Source organism: Phocoena sinus, chromosome 19 (genome assembly GCF_008692025.1).
Source record: "Phocoena sinus isolate mPhoSin1 chromosome 19, mPhoSin1.pri, whole genome shotgun sequence".
In the NCBI taxonomy this organism is placed as follows: Eukaryota; Metazoa; Chordata; class Mammalia; order Artiodactyla; family Phocoenidae; genus Phocoena; species Phocoena sinus.
Genome location: NC_045781.1, coordinates 12,881,737 through 12,895,498, shown reverse-complemented (window position 1 = coordinate 12,895,498; position 13,762 = coordinate 12,881,737). Strand labels below are relative to the sequence as shown.

At 49.1% G+C, this 13,762-nt stretch overlaps 1 protein-coding gene across 1 annotated transcript in view; it reads right to left on the bottom strand.

Moving 5' to 3' along the window:
• Window positions 1-8,456, bottom strand: part of LOC116744118 (F-box only protein 27-like) — a 28,742-nt gene extending 20,286 nt beyond the window's left edge. Inside the window, exons 1-6 of the mRNA XM_032613437.1 lie at window positions 8,417-8,456; window positions 7,755-8,159; window positions 7,477-7,588; window positions 7,305-7,400; window positions 3,753-3,888; window positions 2,954-3,082 (exon numbers count right to left, since the gene is read on the bottom strand). Of these exons, the coding sequence (XP_032469328.1) occupies window positions 2,954-3,082; window positions 3,753-3,888; window positions 7,305-7,400; window positions 7,477-7,588; window positions 7,755-8,159; window positions 8,417-8,456 (918 nt within the window). The remainder of the gene's footprint in view (window positions 1-2,953; window positions 3,083-3,752; window positions 3,889-7,304; window positions 7,401-7,476; window positions 7,589-7,754; window positions 8,160-8,416) is intronic.
• Between the last annotated feature and the right edge of the window lie 5,306 nt (window positions 8,457-13,762).

Genomic DNA, 13,762 nt, shown 5'->3' with positions numbered 1-13,762 from the left:
AAAAGATCAACATGTACACAGTGAGTCAGTATGGCCTTGGCAAGGGAGTCTTATCATGGAAGCAGTACCAGCGTTGGCGTCCTAGGAAGGGAGGCATTTAATCTTTATTCTTAATATGGGCATTTTTACTTCTGGTCAATGCATGTTTTTCTTTAATAATTAAAGCAGATGTACAATGTATGTTTGATAGGCCGTAAACAGGCTATTTTAGTTAGCATAAAATTTGAGTTACGTCATGTATAAGCCACAATGTCTTCCCCAGACCTCAATATGTGAACATTTCTTTCATCAGAAATCAGGGAAGGTCTAGGAGGCTGAAGCCTTTTCCCTACAAACAAGAAACGGGGGCCTTGGAAAGACTTTTTACTCGGGAGGGCCCTGCAGGGTCCTCCTCAGTTTCAATCCCCCCTTTTCTTTGATACTCCTCAATCTTGAGGGGAACAGGGGTGGAACAAGAAAAGGAATAAAGTTTTGGATAGAGAGGTTAATCGTAGACTTGGTAGGGGTTACAGTTTTAGGGAGACTCAGTTTCAAACAGACAGCAGCTCAGCTCTTTCAGACCATGAGCAACTCCATGGCCACCAGGCACTGGGGTTTCACCATTCCCCACCCCCTCCCTTTCCCCCAAACAGAGTAGCCATATTTTAGGTAGCTAGGATCCTTTTAGCAGTGCCACCCCTGCCACAGCTGTGCACATGTTTGTGTGGCCCCAAGATTACCCCCATGGTTGGATATTTGCCAGGAGGACTTGGGGGACTCAGCATATAGTTGGACTCACTCCAGAGATGAACTACAGGGGTGCAGTAAGGATACACAGTGGATCCTAAGGGAAAAACACACAAGCAGAGACTGGAAGAACCCATGTGCCTCTTCCTTCTGTCCTCTCCCTTCCCTGGTGGGGGAACACGCAGAGTGTACTCTTCTCCCAGCAATAAAAATGCAGTCACATGTGTGTGATGTCCAGGGAATCTCATGAGGGACCCAGCACCCTAGGGTTTCACTGGGCCCTGGACACAGAGGACCCTCTGCCTGGCATGTACCAAAATTCCAGGCTCCCCATATGAAAGCAGGTGTAGAGCAGAAACCATAGTGTTTGCACCGTCTAAGAACAACGAGCCTTCTTATCAGTTAGGAAATGGTGGGACAACTACCAAAATTCAAGCTCCCAGATTCCAGCCCACCTTGCAAACAGGCGTTTCAAGGAAGAGAGACAAGCTATGTTAAGCCTTTCTGTTGTTTAATCAATGTGACCTTCATTATTCCAATGGTCGTATTGTAGTTATGTAGAAGAACGTCCACATTTGTAGAAAATACACATGAAAGGACTTTGCGGTGATGTTGATGGTACATGAAGTTGGAAATGTATTAAATGTTTCAGGGGGGAAAAGCTCTGTGTGCTATAACTACCATGTATCCTGTAAATGCCTGTCTCATATTCCTCATATCCAAATTCCTCCGGTTGACCTAAAAATATCCTCCAGAGCTAAACTGTCTGAACCAGTATCTGCTCCAGGACCACACACTACATGAGGTCATGGTTCCTAGGTCTGTTTCAACCTGTCACCCTCCCCTTTTGATGATACTGGCAAAACACTGTCCTCAGTGGGTGTGTCCCATGCTGATACTGCAGGTGGGTGGGGCAGTTCAGGGTAGTTACATCAAAGGCAGCAGCAGGCCTCATCTGCTTTACATCAGGAGACTGGAACTCCTTAGGGATCCTGCAGCAGTGAGGCTAGCCACGACCCCTGGACTGGGGTGAGGACAGCCGGATCCTGCCATTGCATGGTCCTCTCTCACCCTCATCACGACTAGAATGTCACAAACGTGGTGTCACTGTGACACCGTACCCACATCCACCACCTGCCTAATGCTTTTAACCCTGATTGATAATCTTTGACTCCATGATTTCCTTAGGGCTTGGGAAATGGGGTGCTAACACTTCCACGCTCTCAAATGGAGAATACCTTCTATAGGTGTTTTCTTCTGTACAATTTCCCCTCCTCAACTGGGACAAATCCTTACTGTGAACCAAGTAGTCACCAATGCAGAAACATTGTATGTATTTCTATTAAAAAGACATGAGAGGGCTTCCCTGGTGGTGCAGTGGTTGAGAGTCCGCCTGCCGATGCAGGGGACACGGGTTCGTGCCCTGGTCCGGGAAGATCCCACATGCCTCGGAGCGGCTGGGCCCGTGAGCCACGGCCGCTGAGCCTGCGCGTCCGGAGCCTGTGCTCCGCAACGGGAGAGGCCACTACAGTGACAGGCCAGCGTACCGCAAAAAAAAAAAAAAGACATGAGACACTATTGGCAAAATAATACCTTTATTACCTATGATTGGCAGATATATTTCTGATTTATTCTTTCCATGTTTGAAAAGAATTTCAAAATAATTTTATACACCATACAATTCAGGGTAAGGCTGGACTCAGGGGACCACTTGATGGTTCACAGGGTGGGAAGAACCCTCTGTCTCCATACATTTTTTTGAGGTAGTTTGACTTCCAGCTCTGAGTCCTGATCCCAGTCTTGAAACGCCATGGGGTTAAGTTCACCACCCGTGGGGGCTGGAATTTTCTCTGCCATAGGGATGAGCTTCTAGGAGACAAGGGTAGAGGGCTCTGGAGCTGAAACAGAGAGCCTGGTGTGGGTGGAGGGTGAGAAGCCCTCTCACAATCCAGTGTTTCCCTGTGCTGACCACTGCGTATCCACTCAGTAAAACAGGGGCTGCCTTAGAGCAGGAGCAGCCAGTAAATCTGATGGAGGAACTTCCTTCTAGTAGTTTCCAGAATCTGAAGACAGGGCCCAGTAGGAACTTTGACCGGATCCAGGAGATCCCAGGATGCCAGGGAGCTACAAACCCTTGATTACTGGGATGGCCCAGCCAATGGGCTCAGCTCCCCGGAGGCACGGTCAGGTAGTTTTCAAGGACAGCCCTTGACTAGGACAGACAGACCTGCACGATAACACTGGAATTCGTCACAGAGATTCCATACTGCTCATTTCTGAACTCCAAGTCCCAGATGCAGCATTCAAAAGACACATAGCGGACGCCCTTCTTGAGGTTGGAGAACACGTGGCTGACCTGTAGGAAGGAAAAGAGGTAAGCCTCATTGTGACATAGGTTTCCTCTCAGAAGCTGAGTTGGGGTCCTCAGGCAGGTGGTATTTTCCATAGATGGCTGTGACAATGTCTCCACAGGTACTTCTAGAATCATACCACTCCTTATCCAAGGATAGAGTCTAATTCCTGTTCCCTTGAATCTGGGCAGGTTTCCTTGTAACCAAGAGTGTGGTGGAAATGACGCTGAGTGACTTTTGCTAAGTGACTTCCAAGGCTGGGTCAGAAAGGCAATGCAGCTTCTGCTGGTTTCTCCAGAAGCCTCATGGTGGAGGCTTGAGCCACCAAGAAGCAGCTGACTGCCCTAAAGCTGCCATGCTGCGAGGAAGCCCGAACTAGACCAAGCAGAGAGATCCCATGGCCAAGCTCTGAGACTAAACCAAGAGATGCTTGGCCAGCCACCAGCTGTATACACACTCACATCCTGCCCTGCCCTTCGGCCCCAGCCAGTGCCTGAAGGCCACTACATGAGAGAATGGAGCCAGAAGCACCCAGCAGAGCTCTACTCACAGAAACCACGAGAGGTGAGAGAATGACTGCTGGTGCTATTAAGCCACTGTATTTGAGGGCAATTTTTTATGCAGCCATAGATTCTCATAAGCCCCACTGTCCTTTCCCAAACCCCAGACACTCACCTGAGGAGAGACGCTGTTTCTCCACTTCCAGATGGGAAAAGGCAAAGGAGAGAAGTGATCCAGGATGGCCTGGTTGGCATCTAGAAGTTGGACAGTTAGCTGATATATACAGTCAGTTCCTTGTTGGTCATTCCGCCTGTGGGAGAAGGGAGACCTTGAAGGCTGGACTTGCCGTCCTATCTCTTTGGGGGTCTGCCTGCTTCACCTGAATGGCCTTCCCACGTACAAAATAGTTTTGTGATCCCCGGGACTGGCACCATTAGTGTCACTTAGGAGTTTGGCCCCTCTGCATACCCATTGAATCGATCTGCACTAAACTCTCTCCCCAGCTGGTCCGCAGGCACATTCATTTCAGAAGCAATGACCTAAAGCCGTGCTCTTCAGGGTACCTCCTCCCATACTATTTCTCATTCTATATTTCACTGGTGGCAAAAGATGTCATTTCCGATGTGTACAACGGTGATGTTTTAAGATACAATTTTCTTATCAGCCATTTACAAGGATCCAGAGGAATCTAGATAAATTGGTGATGGGATATCCAACAATATTCAAAGACACCACATGCAATGTCCTTCAATGGTAAATGGATAGATTATGGTGTATTCATGTAATGGAATATTATAAAGCCATGAAAATAAACTAACTGCAGCTACATACAACTATGGATGAATTTACAAATGTGTTATTGATTGAAAGAAGCTAGATACAAACTATATGACTCAATATGTATTAAGTACCAAAATGGACAAGACTTATCTATGGTAACAGAATTCAGTATGGTGCTACCCTTGGGTTGAAAGTGATGGGGTATGGTGCATGAGCGATGCTGAGGGTGGGGTTTGCTGGCAACATTCTGTTCTTGATTTAGTGAATGTATTCACTTCGTAATAATTCACTGAGTTGCACAACCAAGACGTGCATTTTTTTTTTTTGCGGTACGCGGGCCCCTCACTGTTGTGGCCTCTCCCGCAGGCTCAGCGGCCACGGCTCACGGGCCCAGCCGCTCCACAGCATGTGGGATCTCCCTGGACCGGGGCACGAAGCCGTGTTCCCTGCATCGGCAGGTGGACTCTCAACCACTGCGCCACCAGGGAAGCCCGGTTTTTGATGTTAGAAATTAAAAATTTAAAAACAAGAGTAATAGGTGGTATAAATACACAAACAAGTAAGTATCTCCTTTTACAGAGATTTCACATCACTCCACTACTTGGACTTAGATGTCCATTCAACTTCTCCCACAGAATTTTGTCCTAATGTAGTACTAATATATTTTAAAATTCTTCTGACTTACCTTTCATACTGTTTGTGCCAACCACACACACACACACACACACACACACACAAAGAATATAATTAGAAATGTAAAATTTTTCCTGTGACCATAAAACTCTAAGCATTAACATTTTTTCTTTTGGATTAAATTATTTCCTACTAGTGATTCCCAGACATTGGTGCAGATTGGAATCATCTGGAATCTTGAAATGATACCTTATAGAAAAGCATTTAGACCTGTCCAAAGGTAAGGTCTTTGCTGTCCACTACTGGGAGGTAATCCCTGGACCCTTGGACTGTTGTGTCTGACAGGAGTATCTTTGCTCACCTGGGGCCCTTGAGCCACATTGAATAGCCTGCCAATATGATTTGGCGGGGGCTGGCCACATCCACATAGATAGTCTATAATGGGAGCAAAGCACCGCGGGAAGACGAACAATGTGACTTAGGGTGCCTCACGCAATATCACTTGACCTGGAGGCTGAGGTGAAACACAGGATAAAGTCCCTATAAACTCAGGTGAGCTTCCCTGGCTGGCAATATTCCATGCATACTGTCACCCATGGAGGCCAGGACAGTCAGGTGTCCTGATCCCATGGGGAGAGGGCAATGGAAATCTGGTATCCCCTGGATGCTGCCTGGGATCTTCCCCTTGGCTAACTTTAATCTGTATATTTTCCATGTAATAAACTAATTGTATAATAGTTTCCATTCCGTTCTGTCTTTCTAGTCAATTACTGAGCCTGAGGGTGATTTGAGGAATCCCCCAAACTGGCAGCTGGAAGGTGGTCTTGACATTGTGCCCTTTAACTTCGTAGTTGGCTCTAAACTTCTCACAGATGTTGATGCCTGGCTCTCTCAGCCTAGACACTCTATTTAATTGGTATATCCCAGACATTGGGAGTTATAGATATTTTGGGTGATGTACGACAAAACTGGGGAGTCACTGATTATTACAATCAACTGGTACACCATTGCTCAAAGCCACACAACCATGCTACAATAGTTTGATAGAGGATTAAATTAAAAACAAAAGTTGATTGGAAATACGCCTCCTAAAGATATGGATTTGCAGAGGGAGGAATTTTACGGTGCCTTGATTGAAAGTGAATGTGGTAAGGCCAAAATTTTAAATGGTCACTTTTCCTGTCTCTCAAGTAGTCTTTACATCTGAGGGCCAGGCAATACAGTGAGGGGCTTTCAGTTTCTGTAAAACTGGAGGACTGTGAGATAGGAATTGGGAAAGGAAAACTATATGATGCTCCCACTCTCGATGTGAACTGTAGTGAGTTGTTTTAGAACAAGGAACATAAAACTGTAGAGGACTTGGATTTTGCCTTGCTTAAAATCATCTGGGTCCTGTATCCCCTGGAAGGTGCTCATGGACCACAGTTTCAAGACCATCACTACAGAGCACAAGAGTCAGACAAGTATGAGTGTAATGCCAGGCCCTGCCAAGTCTTAGCTGTGCCACCAGGGAAAAATCACCTCCCCATTCCGAACTTCTCAGTTTGAGGTTTCAAAAATAATTTTCCCACAGGATCAAGGACCACGAAGGATACTAAAACAGCTCACACTTCAGAGCACTGGCTTTGTGTTTGACATATAACCCTATCTTATAAAGATAGGGAAACTGAGGCACACTGTGACTTGCCCGAGGCCACAAAGCTGGGAAGCCAGGGTTTGAACCTAAGAGGTTCTAGCTCCAGAATCTGACCTTTAGCCAAGTCTCCTACCTTGTCTCCTCCTAAACCAAGGAGCATCTCATTCACAGACGAGACCGAATTGGGCCCAAGTCCTCTGTATAGGATCCAAACTGGCATCATCCCATCCAGGTCCTTTTGGGGGTTAGGGGATGGGTTCAGGGAATGTACTCTGCTAAGTACTAAAGCTATCATGGTGGTTAAGTCTCATTTCCCCACCTGCTTTATCCTAAGGGGCTGTTAGGAGGTCTAAATAAAGTCACCCAGGGACTTCCCTGGTGGCGCAGTGGTTAAGAATCCACCGGCCAATATAGGGGACGTGGGTTCAGTTCCTGGTCGGGGAAGATCCCACATGCCACGGAGCAACTAAGCCCGTGCACCACAACTACTGAAGCCAGTGCACCTAGACCCCATGCTCCACAACAAGAGAAGCCACAGCAATGAGAAGCCAGTGAACCACACCGAAGAGTAACCCCTGCTCTCCACAACTAGAGAAATACCCATGCACAGCAACGAAGACCCAAAGCAGCCATAAATAACTAAATAAATAAAGGGCTGTTTTTATCATCACACTCACCAGTCAGAGACACAAATCTCAATCTTTCCACTGTCCAGAAGTTCCGGCCAGAAACCCTCCTTCTCCAGGTCCAACACTTGCTTCTTGTGGTAACCCCTAGGAAAGACGGAGAAAGGTCAGTGAGGACCAGGCAAGTCCTCAACAACTGCCCTTGGGGAAGAGGGACATTCACCTGCAGGCAGACAGGAAGCTGGTCAGCATATAGGCACTAGGTATGACCTCCAAGTTTTCCTCCTCCGCCGCCCAGCCGTCTTCACTGCTCAGCACCGTCCATTTCAGGAAACCTGCTAAATGAAAACGGGTTTTCCCCAAGTTCTTTGCCATCCCACCCGCCATGGGATAAGTCCCCTGGGGTTTCCCGTGGGGACCTGCACGTCCCGCTCCTCCCTTGGGATCCAGTTCCACCCCACCCACGGAGTCCAAGCGCTCCCCGCATCCGGCCCCTCCCACCGGCTCCCTTGAGGAGGACCCCTTTCCTGGGCTCCCCACCTAGGCCCCTGGGGTTCCGGAGAAGGTTGCGTCCTATGGGTCTGCGCTCGCAGAAGCGGCCCAGGACGCGGGGCCTGGGGTCGTCGTCGGCGGGCAGGCAGGTGCGGAGGACGGGTGACAGGGCGGCGTGGTCTCGGGCCAGGATGCTCAGCCACAGGGCCTGGCAGTCCACCAGGTCGCGCCAGCGCCGGCACACCCGGCGGCAGCGCCCGAGCAGCACGTGAGGGGGCACGTGGCTCAGCACCATCTCGAGCAGCTCCGTGGGCAGCTGGCCCAGACCCAGCGGCTCCTCGGGCTCCTGCTCTAGCAAGGGGATCCCGACAGGCTGGCCCCTGGAGGAGGTCTTCTCGCCAGGCTCCCCTGCGACTGCGGGACAACCAGGGCCAAGATGTCAGAGACCTGCAGCCTCCGTCAGCCCCGCCCCTGCCAGCCACACCCCAAGACTGTCACCCCCTTAACCCCCTCAGCTTCCTCCCCAACCTCACCACCCCCAGCCCCATCCTCAAGGCCCCAGACTCCCAACCCGTCCTTGCCAGCAGGCGATTTAAGCCCCTGTCTACCATTTGCATCACAGCCCCCGGCAGCCAACCTCCTCTGCCACCTTGCAGACGCCCGAGTCCTACCCTGCATCTCAGCCAGAGCTCCTCGCAGGCAAGCCTTCATGGAGCTTCATGGGCCCCCACCTCTACCTCGGCCCTTTTTATTTGCCCGCCCCTCCCTTCTTAATACCCAGCACCACTGCCAGCCACCTCCCCTGCCCCATGCTCTTTCTGACTCCACAGTCTCTGTCCACCCCTCCTTTCTTACTGTCTGTCATGCCCCCTCCTCCCTCTGCCTTGCTCCGACTTACTAGCCAGCCCCTCCTGTCCCCACCTCCTGTATTCTCCAGACACCCACCTCCCTCAGGCCGTATTTGGACTGAGGTGGAACTGCCCAACCAAATCTCCCAGAGTAGGGACTGCCAGGATCCAGAGTCTGTCGCTCTTCGTCTGGACCAGTGGCCCCTTGGAGTGTCCCTAACCAGGCTGTAAGGCCCTTGGTGCTGAACAACTGCTGCTATTTGGGTCAGACACCTGGGCAGGAGGCTTTGTATTCATTAGGTCGTATAAAATTCTCATCACCTTTAAGGATCCAGCATCACTAGCTTGGAGACCATTGCACAGGAGAAAACAGGCTCCAGCAGGAGCTAAATGCATTTCTATCTGACTCCCTAAAAGAGTGCTGTAGCCAGTAATAACCCCAGCCAAACTTCATGGAGCCTCTTACTACCAGTCAGGGTAGCAACCCCCTGAGATAGGTATGGCTATGTCCCCACTTCCCAGGTGAGAAAACTGAGGCCAAGTGACCTGCCCAAATCAAACAGCTAGTAGGTGACAGAGCTCGGATTTGAACCTAGCCTGGGTAGCTCTAGAATTCTTGCTTTTAACCTCTATACCAACTCTGTCCAAGAAAAATAAGAGGGGAGCTACACATACAATTTCCAGTATCAGCAAGTAAAACCATCATTGATTTTTGCCCACGTGGAACTTACTTTCTAAGGGAGAGAGACATGGTGAACAGGAGACAGATTAAGCAAATTAGATACTGTTAGGAAATCATTAAAAATAAAATCTCTTGCCAACCCCCAACATCCTCTTCAAAAATGCAGAAAAGATGCAAACAGTTTTTCTATGGAGTAAGTATTAAATCAGACTGTAATTCACATGGGCCATGACGAGCAGTGGACGTGACATGGAAATTGTGTAGTGTGTTAGAAGGTGATCAGTGCTCTGGGAAACAGAGCAGGCAAGGGGAAAAGGGCCATAAGTAGTCTGGGTGGGGAGATCCTGAATTCTGAGAGATGGATTGACTATTACATGGGCCAAATTTCTTTTCGATACATACACTGTCAGTACAATTTTTACCGTTGAGGTTTTCCAGCATATCCCAAAGTGGAATAATGTAAGGAGCTCCAGCAGTTAACTGCTGACCAGTCTGGTTTCATCTCTCCTCCCACCCACTTGCTCCCCCAGGCAATTTGAAGCAAATCTTGGAAACCACACCCTTCTGCCCATAGCAATACATTATTTTAATGTAATTTGTAAACTGGGGGAATCCGTTTGCTAATGAGATTATGAAAATTGATTATGACCCAATCAGGATTTCAAAAAGCGGTTAAAATTAAAAAGTTTGAAAACTTCAAGTAAGATAAAAGAGCAGAGACTGATAAGTCAGTTTCCATTCTTCAATTTCCTCCTCAGACACAATCTCCGTTAATTCCCGGAATTACACCCCATGGTGTACTCCAGTTAAAAAGAAAAATAGGGACTTCCAGGGTGGCGCAATGATTAAGAATCTGCCTGCCAGTGCACGGGACATGGGTTCGAGCCCTGATCCAGGAAGATCCCACATGCCGCAGAGCAACTAAGTCCACGTGCCACAACTACTGACCCTGCACTCTAGAGCCCCCGAGCCATAACTACTGAGCCCGTGTGCCACAACTGCTGAAGCCCGCGCTCCTAGAGCCCGTGCTCCACAACAAGAGAAGGCACTGCAATGAGAAGCCCGCACACCACAACAAAGAGTAGCCCCCGCTCGCCGCAACTAGAGAAAGCCCACACACAGCAATGAAGACCCAACATGGCCAAAAAAAATTAAATAAATAAATTTTTAAAAAATAAAAGAAAAATATAATTCTGTTCCAAGGGCTTACTGCCTAGAAGAAAAGGATTAGAGAATAATGGCTCCCGGGAGACGAGGGTGTACAAGGCACCCCAGGGGCCTTTTGGGGAAGTTGTGGGTGCATTTTGGTGTCACAGTAATGAGAGTGTTATTGGGAAGCTGTGCACAGGACAGTACCACCCAGGGGAGAACTATCGTGGATTCCTCCTCCTAGCCAATGTCCTGTGTGTTTTATGTAGGAGGAAATCCTGTTAATCTGAGCCTAGAACCCAAATTAGTTGGCCTGTAAATGTAAAGAGTGTTAATAGACACTGAATGGTCCAAGAATGCAACTTCTGAGTCAATTGGAAGAGTTTCCTCGGCTTTGTTGGCACTTTACTAGTTGTTACGATTCAGTTCAGGAAACTGCAAAATCTCTTCATCTAGGCAGTGCCAGCTGTGGGTTTTATGGAGCTTTAGGGGTCCACAGAGAGTTCTGGGGATTTTTCAGATACACTGGGGAAGTTTTAAAATCCAACTCTGAATTAGATCTGCATTTGTAACAAATTCCCAAGGGATGTTGATGGCTGCCCTCCACGGACCACACACTAGCTGGATCTTATTGGGAGCAAGCCCGAGTATCACTTGCATATTGAAATATGTATTCTTTTTTTTTTTTTTTTTTTTTTTTTTGCGGTACGCGGGCCTCTCACTGCTGTGGCCTCTCCCGTTGCGGAGCACAGGCTCTGGACACACAGGCTCAGCGGCCATGGCTCACGGACGCAGCCACTCCACAGTATGTGGGATCTTCCCGGACCGGGGCACGAACCCGTGTCCCCTGCATGGGCAGGCGGACTCTCAACCACTGCGCCACCAGGGAAGCCCGAAATATGTATTCTTTTACTTATAAATTTCTCTCCTTTTATTTCCCTTACACTATACATATATATTTGGGAACTTTTATTAACATTTAAAGATTTCTCTGTGGAGATAGGTTTCATCGAGTATTTCATTTCAAGGTGGTAAAGGCTGAATGAGAAATTCTTCGCCATAAATGGAGGAAGGTTGTGGTTGGCTCTGACGGAGTGAAGCAACAAGGATGGGCAGGAAAGTGCTGAGTGGGTATGCAGGTGCCTCTCTCTGCTGGAGGAGGAGTGGTTGGGAAGTTGGGGGGAAACCTGCCAGCCTGGTTTGCAGAAGTAGAAAATTCCTGAACCTCAGAGCACTGGAGGCAGGTTGCACGAATATCCCAAGGATATCAGAAGTTCCACCAACTTTGCTTCCCTGCCCCTGGTTCTCCTATCCTGTTAACAGGAGTGGAGTAGCAAGCCTGGGGGTATTTTGATTCCAGGTAAAGAACTGGACTGGGGATGGGCCTTTTGTGTGGATGGAGGGTCTGAGGGATCTTAGGAGGAAGGAGGTAAGTAGTTAACAAAATCTCTTTCAGAACGGTGGGAGGGATTTGAAGAGAGCCCAGCTCCCTAGCTTAGGGTTGAGTGCGTCCTGCCCTGGATGTCAGGTTCAAGTTCCTTCCTCAAGGTGATTCAGCCCCTGAAGGCTCTTCTCTCCTGGATTAGGGAGGATGTGGGTGGGGAGATGGGATTTCAGGTAAAACCTTCTCAGCTCCCCACCCAACCCAACCTCTAGGGGGTCAAGGGCAGAAAAGAGCCACAAAACCCACAAAATTTATTTGCTCTAAAGAAGAAATTCCGGGCTTCCCTGGTGGCGCAGTGGTTAAGAATCTGCCTGCCAATGCCGGGGACACGGCTTCGAGCCCTGGTCCTGGAAGATCCCACATGCCGCGGAGCAACTAAACCCATGCGCCACAGCTACTGAGCCCACATGCCACAACTACTGAAGCCCGTGCACCTAGAGCCCATGCTCCGCAACAAGGGAAGCCACTGCAATGAGAAGCCTGTGCACCACAACAAAGAGTAGCCCCCTCTCACCACAAGTGGAGGAAGCCCACACACAGCAACAAAGACCTAATGCAGCCAAAAAAATAATAATAATTTTTAAAAAAAGTTCTGCCTAGGGCCAGTTTTCTAGGCTCTACAACAAACTAAGAGTATTTAAATATCAAAGCACCAACTTGTCTAGAGAGGACACACACCTAGGGAGTTGTGAAAGGAAAGTCCTGGGCAGGGCAAGGAGTGGGACAGGCCAGGGAGGGCGGGAAGGGAGAGGCCTGGTGTGGAAGGTCTGCAGAAGGCAGGGGGTGAGAAGGACGGCTGCAGCCTGAGGGGAGATGGGCCTGGAGGGTGTGGAGGGGCCGGCCTCCTTCCAGAGCAATCTACCCTACCCACCTCTCAGGGGACTGTCTAGCCAGAACGTCCAAAATCGCAGACCATGTGAACATTCCTAGTAAGGGTTCAGCCAGAGCTGCCTGCCCCTCTGGTGTACCACAGCCGGTAGAATTACTGCATGCTGGCAACAGTCCATTTAGAAAATGTAATTCATAGGTGATCCCATATATTTAAAAAGACATTAATAATTCCTTATGTATGACACTGGTATTGCGGTTCCATTTCCCTGTTGTATTTACTGCTGTGTCTCCATGCCTGGCCCGGGGCCTGGCAAACAGTAGGAGCTCAATAAATGCTTGTGGAATTTGTGAGTGAATTGCGGCAGTTTCTCACAGGGTTACAGTTCCACTTTATCTAGATTCTTCTGCATAGGGCTCCTGACTGAGGACAGGCATGGGCCATGTCAGGAAACCGTTGTCCACCTCCAGGAACAAAGGTGATGGCCCACATTTAATTCAGGGAGAAACTGAGCTTCTGACAGAGGATAAGTGATTTGCCCAGCTCAGGAGGGGTGGTGCTGGCCACCTTGTGGAGGGGATGGTGTTAGCAGGGATGCGGTGGTTGCCATGGCCCTGTAGAAGTTGTCTCTGCATGGGATGGGGAGGTCAAGGGCTATGAGGATTCCCCTTGGATGACGGCCAACCATTCTTGACACTTTCACCCGGGAAGCATAATGATAATAATAACATCAGTAATAACTGTGCCCTCTCCCCGTCCCAGGCAATTTGCTGCACGTCTTAGGAGCACTATTTCATCAACTCCTCTCAACTCCCCCTTGATTTAGGCCTCGCTACAAAATGAGAAAAAAAGCTTGGGGAGGGCAGCAGCCTGCCCGAAGTCACACAGCTGAACCCCGGTCCGCAGGGAGGAGACTCCTGAGTCCGTCTCTAACCTGCTGTGCAGGGCATCTGATCAGGGCAGTGACGGGAGGGAACCAGTCTCAGCCAGGAGCTGGCTCTCGGGGGGCAGGTGGAGGCAGGTGCCCTGAGCCCCAGGTCCTTCTCCACCAGCAGTCCCTGAACT